This window comes from Antedon bifida, chromosome 11 (assembly GCF_963402885.1).
Source record: "Antedon bifida chromosome 11, ecAntBifi1.1, whole genome shotgun sequence".
Lineage (NCBI taxonomy): Eukaryota > Metazoa > Echinodermata > Crinoidea > Comatulida > Antedonidae > Antedon > Antedon bifida.
Genome location: NC_136236.1, coordinates 8,020,044 through 8,040,020, shown reverse-complemented (window position 1 = coordinate 8,040,020; position 19,977 = coordinate 8,020,044). Strand labels below are relative to the sequence as shown.

Sequence of the window (19,977 nt, the reverse complement as noted above, 5' to 3'; positions counted from 1 at the left end):
ATTTTTGTATTGGTCAAAGGTTATGTTTCTGATCTAAAAATCATCACACACAAAAAATCGTACGATAACGATCGCAAAAAAGGAAGAGAGAACGAAGCGTTTTGTACAGCCGATATATTACTTTGTAAAATGTGATATTTAAACGAAGGATCAGGTGCCGTTTTCGGCCACCTCGACTTGTATGGACTATACCATTATAAAAAGATGGGAAAATAGGGGTGTCCCATTTATTAATTGAGTGTGTTAATGTGTTAAAATACTGCTGCTTTTGTTCTTTTGTTTAGTGCATTATGTTTCAGCAACAAAGGGAAAACAACTACGCCCTGCATGCTGTAGAATTAATTTCAGTTTTCAAGTTAATAGGCCTACAGTATATTATGGCTCTTTATTTCTATATAATTTTTAGGTATCCTTCCTTAATATATTAGGTGGATTCCCTAAGGTGGATATTGAATAATTTTTACGGATTTATAGATACAGAAAGTATATAAAGAAAGTTTTTATTCCACTTACAAATAAAAAATATAATTTACCTAACGATAACACAGTAGTAGGCCTACATTTAATAAAGATGACAGTAGTACATTTAATAAGATCTATCACATACTGATTATTAGGTAATCAGTAAAACAAATAAACATTATAATTTTGTCAATGAATCTGTACCATTTTGTTCCCAGAAAACACAGCGTTTGACATTGCATGTTTTTAGGTTTGGTTTTTCTAAAATGTTTTAAACACGTTTTTAAACGTTTCTGTGTAGAAATACATGTTCTAATTGAACAACGTTTGCATCAAAACGTTATAATAGCGAATGCAAAACGGAGCTGATGTCGCCATGAAGAGGATGATTGGTGTCTTCCAATATAATCGGCAAGCCGTTCGCTGTAGAACGAGTCAAGCATTTGCATAGACAAACCAATTACTTTCCCCGCTCTACCCAGCACCTTCTCAATTCGGTCTTTATCCCCCTTACATTCCCTTACTGATATTCCTAGCCCAATATACAATATGCCCAAATAGAACATCACTGATTAGTAAAACATAAACATTCTATAGTACAAATATCCTGCTTTACCCCAAAGAACCGAGTTTCCTCAAGCAGTACAGCCTTGTATTTAACTTCTTAACTACGATCAACATGTGCACCCATTTAAGTTTTAGTCAAAAAACACTACTGCCACATACTTATAATTGTTAACGATCTCTACTTCCTTTACTTTAATTAATGTATACTGTCAGACCAATTACTGATGCCAGGTTCTTGGGTTAAAATCCATGTTGCAAATAAAAAACATGATTTATCTACCGATAGGATTGGGCCGATTAGAATGCATTTGCTAACATTCTTTTACATATTTCACAACATTATAGAGTGTAGGTAATTTAACCAATTGTAATGTAGTATTTAGGATATTTAAATATCGATTGTACTGTTAGTATTTAGGATGTTTTAATTCCGATTGTACTGTAGTTTTAATATTTTTTGATTCCGATTGTACTGTAGTATTTAGTTGTATTGTAGTTTAACATGTTTTAATTCCGATTGTATTGTAGTATTTAAGATTTTCTAATTTCGAATCCGATTGTAAATTCTAAAATTTAAAGTGTTTAAATCCAGATAGGAATAACATGGGCCTAGTATTTAATATGCTTTAATTTTGATTATACTGTAGTTACTAACTTTAGTTTTTATATATAATAAGTAAGTATACCTACTTATATAGTTTTTATTTATTTATTTATTCATAGGAATCACCTTTATATCAGTGTCACACATTTATCAGTTAATGGTGCATCCAATTTACAAATAACATAAGCCACAAAGTTCTAAATACAAATACATAACATCAAAACAAAATGTAAACTAACTAATTAATTAGATTACATAATACGTAAATTGTACAATATATAACTACAAAAATAAAAACAAAACAACAAAAATACAGGATAGGCCTAATAAATAAATAAAACTTACAGATACATCCTCATAGAGATGTCTGTAGCTTGTTTACTATATTAATCAATTAGTTGAGAGAGGTAATGCTGATAAAATTGTAGATCTAGTAACCCATGCTTTCATTAAATATTTTTTACAATAAAAATCAAAGATTTTTCCTAATGTTTCATTTTCAGTGAATAAATTGTCTAGCATAAAATGGTGTTTTAATTCCTGAGAGCCAACAAAAATTATCCCAGTACATATTATTGTCTAACAGAGTTTAATGAAGGACATTTAAATAAAAAATGGTTTACTGTTTCTTTTTCGTTAGTACTACACATCTTACATAATCCTGTGTTATGATTTGACCAGGATTGTCTACGACCCTCAAGATCTAGAGAGTTTGATTTTGCTTTAAATTTTAAATTGATACTCTTAAAATTAGTTTTATCTAACAAATATTGTTCAAGGTTTGGAGTTCCTTTATACATAGTATATTCCGTTAACGTTGTTTTGCATTGGGCCTTTGAAAACCACTCGTTATGATCAACTTGTTTATTATTTTTCCTAAATGGCTTTATCCAGTTAGTAGATGGTTCTTCATTAAATTTGTCTATAAAATTTGTTTTATTTAAAATATCTTTAGTTAATATAATATTGTTACAAAATCTTGGCATTCCCTAACACAGTACCTAATAATAACATGCCTTATAAAAAGTACATGCATTGCTAGTTTTTGATGTAGTATTGTTCCTTGTAGTTTGTACTGTAGATTACATAACAGAACAATTGTATTGTCTTCCCATTCAATAGACACCCTTCTCTACATAAAACATAATACACTATAATAATACCCCTATCATAATAATGGTATAGTCCATATAAGTCGAGGTGGCCGAAAACGGCACCTGATCCTTAAACGAATAATAAATAAGCAGCATTAATAAATAATAAGGTATGTTTCTTAGTATTTATTTTCAATGAATTGACTCACAATAACTAAATCTAACTTCCTTGTTCGTTGAGTCAGTCAGTGTGTAGTGACTAGGCTATTATATTACTATAAAATAGATAGCCTAGGCCTAGGCCTTGGCCCTCCATCTATCCGTCCATGCGTACACATCGTAGGCCTAGGCCCTAGTAGACCTAGTTGGAATAGGTAGCCTAGGAATATAAAAACAGGAATATAGATATGCCTAGCTAGACGACAAGGTCTAGTGTAGCTAAATGTATAAAACTACAATTGAATATCACAAATAACATTAAATTAAATATTATTTAATTTATTAATAATATTAATGTTAGCATAATATTGTTTTCATATTAAAATATAATATTATATGACCCAGCGAGCAGGGCCATATACTGTATAATTGATACGGAACCATTCATTATTAATACTACTAGTTAGTACAGTAGGTAGCGGGACGATTCAGCCCTCATTCAGATGATTCGGTCACCTGGATGATGAATTAATTTCTTTTACTTAGGGTGTAAGTGGCACAGATCTCTCAGATTTGAGATGTAAGGGGGTAAAAAATGTTTAATACTGTAATAATTTCTAATTTTTTAAGAACATATTTTTGATGGTGATATCAAAACTGACAGTTCTCTAATGACTTTACCAGCTGATTTTTCAAATCCTAAGAACCTAAATTACCATACCTCATAATGTAATGTTTTCCACTAATATTAACTGCATTTTTCCAGTTTGCAATACATTTCTGTGTTTTACAGTTTACAATTCTACAAAAGGAAGAAATTCTGTGTAAAATAAAATGATGGACGGTGCGCTTGTGTTATCAGAGTCTCTGGCTGGATCCATAAACACAGTGACACAGTCTCCAGTCAACTTCACCACAACTCTGATACCCACAATGACCACTGCAAAGAATGAGTCTAACCTGGGTGAGGTCCACTGTTGTCTACTTGTACTCTATGCAGAAATAGGACACAAAGAGTAAGTCATCTAAAAAAAAAAATTGTCCATTTTGTTGTATTGCTCGGAATTCATTCATTGTTTAGTTACGATGAACGCCTTTGTATTGTAAATTAACAATTAGAACATAAAATTAAATACTGTTTAGCATATCCGTAAGATCATAAAAATGTAATGTTGTTCAATTTATAGCGCTTAAATACAATCAAAAGATTGTCCCAAAGCGCTGATAGAAAAAACAGAAAGAAATGATAAAGAAAAAAGATGGGTTTTTAAGGTCATAGAATAGTCTCTCTGGTCAATGTTTTAACGTTGAATAGTTTAAAACTTATCTAAGTAATGATTATGAATGTATTTTTATATATAAATTATATCACTGATACATTTTATTCAATTAATCAATCATAACTTTAAATGATTAATTTAATAAAATATACCAGTGATATACTGTATGGACCAAGATTCCTTGCAAAGTTGTTTTTACACAACTATAATTTAATTATTTTCCCAACAACCATTTTCACACAGTTAATAACATCATTACTGTTTTCAGTTTCATTTCTCTGCTTCCATTGTTATCAGCATTATTATAAATTTCAACATTATCTCTACTAAACAATAGCATAAGAACACTTCAGTTTCATCATTTTTAATTTGGAATTTAACCTTGATAAATTGACACACATTTATTAGGCCTTTCCCTTTAAATATAATAAATAAAATATTAAAAATGTATACAGTATTGCAAGCCATTATATCATGCACTAACTAACATAACCATTTCTTTTTATGTACCACTCAGAAGTAACATGTCATGCCTTACCATAACATTTCTGCTCAACAACTTTTCGAATTTCCCAAAATGTCCAACTTCAAAAGGGGATAGAAATGTTATTCTAATTGCTTGGGTTTTAAGTTTTCCTCAACTGTTCCATATTTTACTGTATAGTTTTCGTATATCTTGAGTTTGTTAGTAATAGTATACTAGACTTCAGTGAAATGTTATTAAAGCAAGTAAGATTTTAATCTAAGACTAAGAATTTATCTTGCCAAAATTCTACAGTTAGTATACTAGACCTCAGTCAGTGTTAAAAGTAAAGTAACATTTTTAATTTTTAACATTTTTTTCTTTTGCAGAATACGATATTGGGACCTTGCACTTCTAATCCCAAATATGCTGTTCTTAGTGTTTATGATTGTAAAGGCTAAAAGTGCCATTGCTAAGCTGAGACAGACAACTAGCCCAATATTTGTTACTTGTTATATAACGGTAAGTAATTACTGTAGGTTTATAATGTATTTTTAATAATAATTTTATAATTTTGTATTTTTAAAGAAGCCAATGTTGGAACTACTGTATATGCACACCACATTATTTGTAAGTGAACATGGACGGTAATATGTTGCGATTTTAACATTTATTATGAATTTATATATTTACTATCTTTTTATTGCATATAATGTTTATATTTTATATATAAATGACTAATGATTTTAGTTGTTTATTACCCAGTGAAGACAGAGACATAATGAAAACATGTCACCACTATAAAGGAACACTTTTTATATGTCCTGAAGGTTTCCCCCTAATAGTTCTTTTACTGTACCTTACGATTTACAACTCAACTAGCATCGTGTATTCAATCTGTTTTTCTCCCAATTTAATTTTAAGGGCGTTGATTGTTAAAAAGAGCTAGCTATAAATTTGACAACATTACCATTATTCTAGGTTTAACAAAAATCAACGACAAAAGACATCGTTATCAGATCCTTTTTCAACATAGTTTTGTGGTTGTTTCCTTGTTTGAGTATTTAATCATTTGTTTACATCAAATTCTATCTAATCGTTTTATTGTATATTTGTAATATTCGTAATTTTACTGGGTTCTAACGTACAGTAGTAACAGCCAATTCTCGGTACTGTATCTATTTCTGAAGTATCATAGGAATATGACAAAAAAATGTTTAGAGAGATGTGAGTCTTAAACTCTCTACACTATCAAAAAAAGTGTGATGTTCCTAAATATGGTAGTAAAATGCCCAAATATGGTAGCGATACATGACATCATCATATGGACACATATTTTTTTGTTACATAAAATTTGATAGTGTAGACAGAGCTTTAGACACGATAGCATGATACTAAAACTTAACTACTCTTTATTTTATTCTTTATGGAATGTTTATGATAGATGTTTTAATGTTGTGTTTGTGAATTTTGATAGATTGATCTACTCTTTGATTTATTATTATTTATAGTTCGATTTATTATGTTAAAATAGATCTGAGAAACTAAAAATATGCTGGCATCTATTGAGACAATTTAATATCAAATTTAATGGGAATTTGCCATCTGCTTTTAGATAAACTGATTAGAAATGTATTACTAAATAAGAAACAACGGTATTCATACTGAGGATTAAAAATATAATTTCACCTATTTTTATATAAGGAATTATGTAAATATTATTCTACTGCAGTAATAATGATAACTGCAATTTAATGTATAATGTTTATTAATAGTTAATGTATTGTATATAAAATAATTAACTAAACAAAATTTAGTTACTGTCAGTAACTGCTGTAGAATATTCTGAAATGATCCCTAAATGTAAAAAAAAAATAAAGTAACTATTATGTCAGTTATCAGGAAAGTACTTTCATATTAATTTTATTATGATACTTAGTCAAATAAATAATATTTACAACCTTTTCTATTGTTTTGTTTAGGTATTCACGATAGCAGTTATCAGTGTAGTGAGGGCGGTGGTTTCAATGATGGTATCGTCATCAACAAACAGTGCAGGTGATATCGTTGATACAGTAAGTACTGTATAGACTAAACCAAATGTTATCACTAAATTTAGTGTACAATTTTTGTCCAATAGAACCTCTCTTTTGAGAAACCCCTAATCAGGGGACATCTGTGAACGAATTAGAGGCAATATATGTTTTAGCACCACGACTAGCATTCGTGATTTCATTATTTACTGCTTCTTCGCTTTGCTGATTGTTCGCTATTGAAGGTGGTGTTTCTATTGTTGGGGTCGCTTCCGGTATTTACTGTGGTGGCAATATCGATAGCGTTTCGCGTAATTGTTCAACATGTCTATGAGGGCGTGTGGCGCTGTATGTTGGACGTTCGACTACTGATCGTTAGACCGAGGTTCGAATCCAACTCTCGCCGCATTGCTTGTATCCTTAGGCAAGATACTTTACTTACGTTTGCCTCTCTCCACCCAGGTGTATAATTGGGAACCCGGTTAGATCAAGACACAACTTTGCGCTGATTACTAGCTGCATATATGGGAGTATGTTTCCATAGGTGTTTGATCAGGAAATGACTGGGGTAATAATGTTCAGCACATTGAGAGCTTGCTTATATGCGCTATATAAGAATGAACTATTATTATTATTCCACAGCCCTCCTTGTTGTGTTTTCACTTCGTAAGACACGACTAACCTCTGTCAGGGGACACCCCTATTAAGGGGACAATTTGTTGGGTCCTGAAAGTGTCCCATTTATAGAGATCCTACCTTATTACTGTACAATTTTATACTAAGGGTATTCAATACAAACCAACATTACTGACTCAAACTGTGTACACTTATTAATTTAAAGTGGAGCTACACTCAGACTTTCTCAGCTTATATTATGTTTAAGTATGTTTAATTGAAAGTATACAATATTTTTCAAAAACTAATTTCTAAAAAATCTTTTTTTTTTTAGTGAAGAAATTAATTTTTAGAGATGTACATGTTTTCTAGACACTCATTCACACTGAACCTCCAGTTCAGTGATAAAACTTTTTATTTTTTTTTTTAATATATTGTTAGAATTTGTTAGTATTTACACTACACTGTACAGAAGCTACACTGTGAAACATGATAGGGTCACATCCAGAATGTTTTAATATACTTTTCGCCCGTCAAAAATAACATCGCGACAATAACAGATCGCCAGCTGCAGTGTGAAAAATGTTATGAGAAATGTCACGTGATCATACTCCCTAGCAAAGTAAAAAACCCAATTGGACCCAACGGGGGAAAGTGTCTATTTACGCGAAATTGCGCAATGTATACGCAATAACAATACCAGAAATAAAAAGATCTGGAAAAATTACATATAAAAACATTTTACTTTTTTTTTTTAGTGAAGAAATTAATTTTTAGAGATGTACATGTTTTCTAGACACTCATTCACACTGAACCTCCAGTTCAGTGATAAAACTTTTTATTTTTTTTTTAAATATATCGTTAGAATTTGTTAGTATTTACACTACACTGTACAGAAGCTAGCATGGATCTTTGCATAATTATTAGTTCAAAGTGTATTTTGTTTTTAATGAACTTCAATAAATAATAAATAATTAAATAATGTACTGTACACATAACAATACTACCTCTGTACAATTTCTTTGTCTTCCACACATAAGTTAAAGATATATTGTCCCCCTAAAAAATAATTTTTTCAATTTTTTTTGTTGAATATGCCATTTTAATATCACATAATAGTTATTCACTTTGACCAAAAACTTGATCCAAAAAAAAACATTTTACACCAAAAAAATGTAATTTAAAGCAAAATATACCTAAATTGTCTGGAAGACAATGGTTTTTGGTTGAAATTAACCATTTCTTTTGTCTTTTTATAAGTGAAATACTTATTTTTGATGATTTTTTTTCTACAGAAGTGAATAACTTTATTAAAACTGTGAAATTGCCAATTCAAAATCTGATTTTATTAATCTTTATTTTTTCATGTTTTTGGGGGACAATACATCTTTAAATAATTACTGAACATTTTTCTTTTAGGTTCTGTGGTTAATACTAAAGTTCTTTCTACTGGGTGCGGAATTAAGTGTTCTCACATTCGGGCTAGCATTCGGGCACCTTGATAGTACAGCCAGTATCAAAAAAGCTCTTCTGGTTACAACTTGCATCTCATTAGCATATTCGACCGTACAGGTGTGTTTTGTATTGTTATCACTTACATTGAAAATGTGTGATTTTAAACCACTCTATCTCTTTCAATATTTTACATTTTGTTAAATTTAACTTTTGTAGAATAAATTCATTGATAATTTTCATGAAGTATGTTTTTCTTTATATTTATCTATACATTTTTATGATTTTTTTGTTTATATATTTTTTTTTTTTTTAGGGTGTTCTTGAAATTAAATATCCTGATAGTCATTTTGATAATCCTAACGCTGTGTTTGATGTTTTTTCTCATGGAGGCACCATCTTCTTTTTTACAAGTTCTCTCATTTTTTTCTTGGTATGTACCTTTTAATATCTTTTTCTATCAACCTGATATTATTCCGTTGGCACTGATAAACTCATGCTTCAGTTCCTACCGTACAAGTAGGACAAACTTGGCAAATTCCACTTCTCACAGGGCATGTTTTACGGCTGTGGAATGCACTACCTCACTGTATACATAATTTTGTCTATGTTGAAACAGTTTTAAGTTTTTTTTAAAACACACCTTTTTTATTCTAAGGGCTGTGAGATGTTTTGGTAAAGACTGCCTCAAAATAATAATATTTTATATTTATATTTGTTGCCAGGCATTTTATGGTTCGATCACTTGCCTAACAGTAACACACTCTTAAAATGCCTATGAGGTGTGCAATATACAGCCCACTTCTAGATATAAACAGCACACCTGAATGTGTCTAAGAGTGCAATTTGTAGTTCCCCCGACATTTTTGAAAGAGAAGACCTAGATTGCGTCTACTGTATATTATTTTAGTCATAAAAACTGTTTGCTGTGTGTAAGAAATGTTTATTTTGTGGCTGAAATATTTCATAAAGGAGTGTACTACAGTTAATGTGTATATATTTTTTCTCCTTAGATATATTCCGTTGTACTAATTTTACCTTTAACCAGACTAAGAGATTTTATAAAGTTACCATGTAAGTACAATAGATGTAGAAATTACTTACAGTACAGCATGTGATTCCAAAAAGGAAACTGATTGGTTGTTACCTACCAGTCTATTATATTACAGTACAACCCCTGTTAATTGGACACCTTATAACCCAACAAAGTGTCACTTAAATTGAGTGTCCCCTGATGAGAGTGTTAAGCCTTGTAATTTATAGGTCCATGTCTACACTATCAAACTTTATGTGTCAAAAAAATGTGATGTGCCCATATATGGACATGATGATGTCATATTTAAGCATAGCACTACCATAATATGAGCACATCAAACTTTTTTGACAAATAAAGTTTGATAGTGTAGACAAGGCTTTATAACATTTATTTCCTTTTGTTTGTTTCCCATGTCCTCTTAATAATAGGTGTGTTCTAATGGAGGGGTCGAAACATAACATTCACATGATGTCCTGCAAAGCTGTATTTAAAGTCTTTCACAGCAATTACACATAGTTTAAACATGCTCATTGAGAGCAATAGAATCATTACATACATAAGGATTTCAATAATAATTTACACCTATTTATTATTGGAACAAAAGGAAATTCCTAATAGGGTGTACTTAGCTTAGAAAAAAGGGAAAATCCTGTATTTGCTTAGGAAATAGTGAAAATCCTATAGGATATGCTTAGGAAATAGGGAAAATCTTGTAGGGTATACTTAGAAAAAGAGGAAAATCCTATAGGATATGCTTAGGAAATAGGGAAAATCTTGTAGGATATGCTTAGGAAAAAGAGCAAATCCTTTAGGGTATACTTAGAAAAAGAGGAAAATCCTATAGGGTATGCTTAGGAAATAGGGAAAATCCTATAGGGTATGCTTAGGGAAAAGAGAAAATCCTATAGGGTATGCTTAGAAAAAAATGGGAAAATTCTATAGGCTAGGATTTGTGTATTCATTGCTTGAAACCTATCATTTTATTATTAGAGCCCTCTGTTGTTGTACTGCAACTTTATACTGATATTACATGGGCTGTCTTTTGCCGTTTTCTATGTTTAATAATGGACAATTCCACAAGAACAATTTTGGTAGCCCTGAGTGCCCAACAATAGTAGAATAATTTTTATTAAACATATCATTCAATTTTATTTATTTAAAACATATTTATACAGGATACAAACATCAGGTATAACATGTATCACCTGTTTTACATATGGTCCTGTTTATAGAAAATAAAAGGTTAAAACATGCATACAGAATTCTTTAAAACTTGTTTTCAAAAAAACAAATTAGGTCAAAAATATATGTACATTTTTATGATAAAAAGAGTGAAAATACAGAAAGAATAAAACAAATTTGTAAAAGACCAAAGCACAGATAGTGACTAAAACAGAGGCAATAAAATATTTTAAAAATACAATTTCTAAAATGAATTCCCAAATATAATATAATATTCAATCAATATATTATCACTGTATAATTTTATTCAATTAGAAGTACATAATATAAAAGTATGTGCTTTTTTTGGCATATATAAAAAGTGTGGCCTGTAGGCGGTCAAAATAAGGAAAGTATAGGAAATAATTTGTGTCAGATCAGATTCGGATAAAAACTGTGGCCTCTAACTAGGTAGTTTACAAACAAACATATAGGAGTGAAAATACAACATTGAGGGCATGTGACGCAGTGTGTTGGACGTTCGACTACTGATCGTGAGATCGAGGTTCGAATCCAACACTCGCCGCATTGGTTGTATCCTTAGGCAAGACTTTACTTACGTTTGCCTCTCTCCACCCAGGTGTATAAATGGGAACCTGGTTAGATCAAGACATAACCTTGTGCTGATTTAGCTGCATTATGGGAGTATGTTTCCATACGTGTTTGATCCAAAATGACTGGGGTAATAATGTTAGTGCTTAGAGGTTTCACAACATTAGGCGCTATGTAAATCCAGGATATTATTATTATTATTTTAGCCGGAGGTAATTATTTAGCAATTTCTGTAATGCACTGTGTTACAGTAGAATTAGAATTAAGATATCAGCATTCATGTTTTATCTACAGTATGGATGCATTTATTATTACTTTTGCTTTTTTTTATTTTTTATTTTTTTTATTTGCAGCTAAACGTTCATTTTACTATTACTGTGCTTGTCTTGCAACTGTCAACTGTGTCCAGCTAATTGGATGTGCTATCCTCTTCTATAATATAGAACAGGGTTTATGGTAAGTATATTCAATAATAGCATGGTTCTGTCTTTAGAATTTCTGTATTATAATAATCAATTTTGTTTTTCTTTTAAGGTCTGTTTCTGCTCCATAGCGCCAAATAAACCGATTATTTTAAAATTGTAATTTTTATATTGTCTGCATTTCTGCTCAATTTTTGCTCCAAAATAACCGTTTAAATCAGTATGTGGTCGTTAGAATTACCCAAAATGCAATGGGTCCTGGTGCTGCCTTTTAACCAGTTACCACAAAATTGTCCTGTTTCTGCTCCCAAGAAATTGGAGTTCATTTATTCACACTGATTTTTACTGTTTATTTTATGCAGCAGAAACAGGACCCTAAAAGACAAAAGGAAATGAGATGATGATATATCCCATCTGTCAAGACTATATTTTCATTATAATCCCACAAGAAAATATAATACGTTAAGGGGATGTCAAACGTTATGTATTTAGTCAAAGAGTTCTGGAGGGTTTTAATGGGACAGTTGTTCAAGGGAGGCGTTTATTTTACTGGGTGTAATATGGTAACATGTATAATTAAATAAATTCGCCTTAAATATAAAAAATACAATACAATTAATATCAGGAAGTAATTAAATACAGTAATGATTGGTAAATTGTAGATCATATGGTGGTAGTTGATGAATTCTACTACAAATAGAAATGTGTGTGTCATGTAAATCCAAAGGCAAATTACTGAAAACAATGACAATGATGTGGGTATCAGTGGCTGGACCTTAATGAAAATACACAATAGGCAAAAAGCTAAATCAAAACGGTAAGGTAAAACAGCCAGAAAAATGTGCAGAGCTTTCGGGGAACACTAGCCCTTCATCAGTGCCTCGTGTATGCATATAACATAGAATATGTTATAGGCAATTTCTATGTCCAGGCACTAAATTTGGTTTCAACAATTCCATCCATTACACCAAGATTATGTATGGTTGAGATCAGGAAAGCGACTACGTAGCACACTTATAGAACTAAATTCATTCGTACCTTTTTCCATCCATGCTTTCAATGACAATTACTGTTAAATCACCTTGTAGTTTATTTTGTATAGTGTATCTTTTTTTACAACTCTTTACTTGTTTATATTTATTTTACTTGCACTGATGAAGGGCTAGTGTTGCCCGAAAGCTCTGCTAACTTTTCTGGCTGTTTTACTTATCGTTTTGATTTAGCTTTTCGTTTTTGTTTTTTTGTATCTCCATTGAGATCCAGCCACTGATACCCACAGCATTGTCATTTTTTCAGTAATTTGCCTTTGGATATTTATTTTACTTATATAATAATTGTGTATGTTATTGTGTTATGATTTTCCGCAAGGACCAAATAAATAATAATAATTTTCATTTCTTTGATTTCAGTATAATTGATGTGACCACTTACTTGTACTTCACCTGTTTTGCTCCACTTGCCTATCTTACATTTCTGCACAATTTCTTAAGGTAAGCATACCAAAGGCCTGTCGTACCTTAAGTGGGACCGCCAACCAGGTTTAGTGTACTGTATTAGAAATTCAGTGAGTTGACTAGTCTTCCACAAATACCAATAGATGCACTGCTTATGTTTAAATAAAATATAGACCCATTTTTAATTTCATGGAACGTATGTTGAATAGTTGTAATATTCTTGTTGTGAGGTAATATCCCGATTGATCGTAATCAAAACGGTACTGGGTTTCATCTACTAGCATTCCTGCTCCCAACCAGTACATCCATTCATAGAAGCCTTGATGAAGTAAGCCTACCTGGTGGTGACCATAGAACGGTCCCGAGATAACGACTATACTTCGGCTTTAGTCGATAGAAGATTAAAAAAAATTGGTAGAGATAGAGTATACGATGTTTGATTATGTGTAGATGTGTGATTTGTTCTTTTATTCAAATGATGTTATTTATTTCATAAATTTTTTTTATATAAATTAATTAAATTATCGTAGATTGTATATTATGCGATAAATATTATTTAATAAATTGTTGATATATTATTATTATTATAATATTAATAAAAAGATATTTGTTAGTATAAATTTAAAAAATATAGATATAAGGAAGAAAAGCAAAGAGATTATGGAGCGGCTGTACCAGAATATACAACACTAAGTATTGTAAAGTTAATATACTAAAAAATGTTAGGCGATCTTGTCAAAGGTCAAGCGCCTTCAGCCTGCCACGTTTCGATATTCAATATTGAACTTGACCTTTGCAAACATATGCTGAATAACTAAAATGTATGTTAAGAGTTAGCAAATTTTCTTTTTTCTGTTGCATTTTTTGTTTTGGATGATGAAAAATGTCCATAATTTAAAAGAAATCGAATTGATAGTATAAAACTTTCTCCAACTAACGAGAGTCAAGCCATGATTCAACGTTTCGATCTTTATTTGATCATCATCAGGGATGAACAAATTCCAAAGGCAGACAATTATAACTACATAAGCATGTAAATGAGATATAAACAATTAGCCATGTACAGGCTACAGGTGTTATAAAAAATCAAAACAAAGGGCAGCAGGCACACAAGTAAAAGTCACATAAACAATTTTAGCTTGTTTGATGCTCTCGAAAAATAATACAATTATGGTTTGTTGCTGTGAATTGCTAAGGCCTCTTTGAGTAATGAATGACACAAATTATTGGAGCTGTCAATTATTTTGATGTTTTGATAAATTAATGCTTTAAATTTAACTGACTTCTTTCAATTATAACTTCGATCTTTACATACAAAATTGCACACATACAGTGGTGGATTCAGGATTTTAAATGCCTAGGTTATCATGGCCCCAATGGTGCTCCTACCTGTCCATCTTGTATGTGTCCTTTTGGAAGACTGAAGAACAAAACCGATAGTGGGACAGGAGCTTTATCCACATGCAAAGTGAAAATGAACACATTTTTTTCTGTAAAGAAACGGTGGTCCTTAACTCTTTCTTTAACTTTAATTTGTATAGGTATATATTCTCAGAGGAAACTTTTTACCTTTTCAACTAATCTTAGTGACCTCCCTTTAATCTTTTTCAAAGCTTAATTTATTGTAAACAATTGTTCATGTATAGTTCTTTGTGTAGGTGATAGGGATCAGGGTTTTCTTTAAATGTCAACAGACACCATGAAGCTATTTTAGCTAAATTAAGCTATAATTTATAGCTCTATAGTTACAGATTTACTTTTCAAAATGCCTTAGAATTATATAAAAGTCAATTTTGGTAACTTCTCTACAGTATCTTAAGCTCTGTCTACACTATCAAACTAGTTTGACAAAAAATGTGTGATGTGCCCAAATATGGTATTAATACATGGTGTTCATGGGCACATCACATTTTTTTGTCACATAAAGTTTGATAGTGTATACAGAGCTTTATAACAATATAAAGTCATGTGGCATCACATTTTTGAAGAGGTGGCTTTATGTCTCATTCTGCTTCACTGCCATTGACTTTGATGGTTTATGTCTGAGTATGACAGAGAACATCTCCACTTGATTTTGATAATCAGTATGTCTGAGCATGGAGTAATAATTATTAATTATTATAAAATAATAATTAATATTAATTTTTACTCCATGGTCTGAGCAGGAAATGCTTTTTTTTTTCCAATTCCATTTCATAAATATATAGGTAACTTTATTTCCAAAAAATGTAACAAAACCACACACTGTGGATTTACAAAATCTGATAAGCTCTTACATGCATGCCTCTTACAACAACAACAAATATAAAATAACGTTTAAAAAATGATTCAAAATAACAAGACATTTTATTAAATGGTACAATGAAAATGTAAATTTGTTAAAATTTTATTTAATTTTGTTTTATTTAGAAGTCCACAGCCAGCACTACTATTTTCTTACAAGCCTCAAATTGATGAAATTGATGATGAAACTCACACATTTCCTCGGACCATCACCCGAATACCAGACTCGCCCATCAACATCATGTACGAAAGCACAGAGTTTGCGGGACATACCAACCCTAACAGTTACCTGAGTAATGATTTAACATACAGTCTAAATGCTGGCACAGAAAAGCAGAGTCCGGAGAATGTGTGAAATAAGGATGTATAGAGTTCATAGTTCATGGGTCGTACCATTTAGTAATAGGGGTGTTCATAATTGGGATATTGTCTTAGATGTTAAGGTAGTATTTATCTACATGGATCCTATATAACATGATTACAATTTAGTTTGTAACATAATAAATGTAATAGCATATAATGTATAGGCCATCATTAAAGATTGTAAAAATAGTAAGTGCTCAGGAACTGAGAACATTTTTGGCTAAATTCACAGAGCAACAAAGGTTGTGCTATTTTATATTTCGGCCCATATTGAAGATACAGATAATAAATACAATTTTGGGACGTAACCAATACAGTATATCGATTGTGAAAATCAATCACATTAATAGAAAGTTATAGATGTTATCGTGCAAACAAACGAAAAAAAATCAAAATTATAAGCAAATAATTTAATTGTCAAAATACATTTAATAATCTACAATAATCATTATGTAATGTGTATCCGTAAGACTCTTGGCTGTGGATAAAAATAACTATACATCCCTATTATAAACACCCCTATTAATAAATGGTATGACCCACAGACAGGCATTGTTTCACTATGCCAACATTTCTGATTTTGAAGATGTAAATTGTGAAGGACCTGTTAATTGACAAACTTAGCAATTTCTGGAAGATATTCTTTTTTTTTATTCTCTAGTAACAGTGAAGATATGATTTTAATTTGATGATCCATACCACCAATAATAATATTGACTTGAAATGTCATCCATGGCTACAGATCTATCTATCTGTAGGCCTACAATCTTCCCTGGTACCACCATGTCACCAGGCCTCACATGGTTGAACTGAACACCCATGCCTATTTATGTACCATCAATAGATTGACTTTAAATGTCACTGGGTTTTAAGAACGGGGTTACTACCGGTTTTTATTTTTGTACCTTGAAAATCTTTGGGGCAGAAAATTGTAAATACGCACGTACACATCAAGACGTCACACTGCTTATTGTACTGTCGAAAGTTTCAGGAAAAGTTAAAAAAATAATGACCAAATACAACTCTGTTAGTAACAGATTATTTTCATATATTTTTACGCTACTTTTTTTTAATTGCAATAATATTTCATAATGATTAATATTATTATGATAATATAAATATAGCAGGATATAAATATTTATATAACTTGCATATAAAATTATATATTTTATGTATATGTTTTTTTTATGTTTATTATTATAGAAAAAAACATTTATCAATCAATTATCATCAAAACATTTACTTAAAGATGTATTGACCCCCTGAATTTTTTTTTTACATTTTTTTGTTGAATATACCATTTTAATGACACATAATAATTATCCACTTTGACCAAAAATTGGATCGAAAAAAAATGTATTTACCTGAAAAAACTGTAATTTAAAGCAAAAAATGGTCAAATTGGCTGCCAGCCAATGGTTTTTGGTGAAATTTGACCATTTATTTTGTCATTTTATAAGTGAAAACATTATTTGTTTTCATTTTTTTTTCCACCCAAGTGATTAACTTTATTAAAACTACAAAATAACATATTCAAAGTCTGATTTAATTAATCTTAATTTTTCATGTTTTTGGGGGACAATACATCTTTAAGTAAAATAAAACTTTTAGAAGTTCAATATATTTGTACAACTTCCAAATAGCATACAAAATACTATAAAAGAAATACTACTATTTAAAAAAAAATTATTTTTTTACCCTTTAAATAAAATACAAATTATTGAATGACTTCTATAACATGTATTGATTTAAAATGATTGATAAGTTATTGATTAATAATATTTTTTCATTCATTCCGATAAAGCAAATACTGTAGACACTCTCATATGGGACGCATCTGTTCAGGGGACACCTCCAGTAAGGGTACATTTCCTAAGAAACAACTAGAGGCAATATTATCTTTAAATTTAAGTGCCAACCATGCTTAAGGAACACTTCTATTAATGGGACAATGTGTTGGACCAGAAGGTTCTAGGCCTATTGTAGAATGTGCGTTGGCACCAAATTTACCAAAATAGCGCATGGCTTACAATTGAAAAAAAACTATAATCTAAATAGATAGCATAAGAAATTAGTTTATCGGTATTTGTTGGTTCTTTATCGGTTTCTATCTAAATACCAAGTTTCTATTTGGCGAATAAAACGCCAAATCACGCGGATAATCGTTAATTGTTGTGTTGCTGGTTTATTTTTGTCAACAATTACAGAAATTCTACAAATATATATGGATGGTTGACTCTGTTTATCTAATATTAACTGAATGACTTCGTAAATGCACACACCGTAAAACTATTCCAAACTATTGTCATAATACAATGAAAAGATATACAGTAATTGAATTGTTGATAAATGATTTGTTTGGAAATTCTGTGTTTATCTTCTTTTCGCTACGATTGAAATATGAAGTTTATTTATGATGTTATTATGCTATGATTCCAACAGGTCTCTCTTTTAGGACACCCTATTAAGGGGACACTTTGTTGGCAAACAAGTGAAAGTTAACATGCCTCCAGGGGCGGATTTAGGCGAGGGCTAAACAGGCTTTACCACCCCCCCCCCCCCCCCAAACACTAAAATTTAACAGCCATATCTTTTTTTAAATAGCAACTTCAATTTCTCTGTGTAACACAACATGTAACTGTACTACAGTTATAACATGTTATCAAACTAAATCAATAAAGTGTGCTCGCTTGTTAGTTATGGTAATTAACATTTATTCTTTCATTAGTGCGAGAGCAAAGTTACAACCATCTTCTCGAATGGGTTTATCGTAATATGATCGAAATGATGACTATTTATATTTTCTATTATTTGTATTTGTGTATTTTTTTTAATTAATTTTTTAATAAATGTTTTATAATTGATTGAAGAGTCTTACATGTTTATAGAAATCTATAAGTGTATAGTTACCTAAGCTTTCAATTAGTTGTAGCGAATGTAAATTAAATTACGATACAGAAAATGTGATGTTTAAAGATGCATTGTCCCCAAAAAACATGAAAAATGAGGATTAATTAAATCAGACTTTGAATAGGTTAGTTTGTACAGTAGTTTTAATAAAGTTAATCACTTCCGTAGAAAAACAACGAAAAAATAAAGTTTTCCCTTATAAAATGACAAAATAAATGGTTAAATTCAACCAAAAATTAATTGACTGGCAGCCAATTTCACTATTTTTAAGTTTTTTCAGTTAAATTTTGTTTCGATCTAATTTTTGGTCGAAGTGGATAACTATTATATGACATTAAAATGGCTTATTCAACAACAAAAAATGTAAATAATTATTTTTTCAGGGGGACAATACATCTTTAATTATTGTATATTAGAAGTTCTTGGTGGTTTTTCACCATCTCCATGTTGAGTATGCAATATTCCATTAAAAGGTACCCATGATGAGTGTGTATATATTTGTATAATGTATAGGCTTCGAAGTCAGTTTACAATTTGTGTAAATAGGCCTGAATACGTAAATAGGTCATATCTCGACAAATGACCAGATATTATATAGATTTATGTTAAATAAAGATAATTTTGTGAATTATAATTGGTTCGTTGTCTTTGTTTTGTTTACATAAGGTCGCACGGTGGGCCAGAATCAATTCAAAGTGTCAAAAGTCCAAAATGGTAAATGTGGCAATCCAAACTTTTTAATATTGGATTAGGAAGAAGACATCTTATATAAATCCACTAATAATTGTATATTTGGTACATTTGAATAGTGTCTTGTAACCATGGATACTGAAGGAGACCATAGAATTTCACTTCACTTCAACAGTTTAGTTAAATTCGCTGTTATTTTGTTTCTAGAAAAAAGCAATGGAGTTGATACTGCATGAAATGTGTATCTGTTATTAATCATATTAGGCAGTAAAATTAAAATTTTCATTATTGCTTTATTTTGGGGTTAAAGGTCACTA

The 19,977-nt window shown here is 30.6% G+C and overlaps 1 protein-coding gene across 1 annotated transcript; it reads left to right on the top strand.

Annotated features, from left to right (window-relative positions):
• Positions 1-46: 46 nt before the first annotated feature.
• LOC144856463 (transmembrane protein adipocyte-associated 1 homolog) lies at positions 47-19,604 on the top strand. The gene is made up of 11 exons (XM_078714479.1): positions 47-147; positions 2,867-2,897; positions 3,680-3,902; positions 5,019-5,151; positions 6,612-6,704; positions 8,697-8,849; positions 9,046-9,162; positions 9,743-9,803; positions 11,892-11,994; positions 13,370-13,450; positions 15,824-19,604. Exons 3-11 carry the CDS (start codon positions 3,721-3,723, stop codon positions 16,050-16,052), a joined length of 1,152 nt encoding a protein of 383 aa, XP_078570605.1. The 5' UTR covers positions 47-147; positions 2,867-2,897; positions 3,680-3,720; the 3' UTR covers positions 16,053-19,604.
• The last annotated feature ends 373 nt before the right edge of the window (positions 19,605-19,977 follow it).

Coding starts and splice junctions, on each gene's coding strand:
- LOC144856463 (XM_078714479.1), top strand. CDS start 3,721: ATGATGGACGGTGCGCTTGTGTTATCAGAGTCTCTGGCTGGATCCATA. Junction 5,152..6,611: donor TTGTTACTTGTTATATAACG/GTAAGTAATTAC, acceptor TGTTTTGTTTAG/GTATTCACGATAGCAGTTAT. Junction 6,705..8,696: donor CAGGTGATATCGTTGATACA/GTAAGTACTGTA, acceptor TTTTTCTTTTAG/GTTCTGTGGTTAATACTAAA.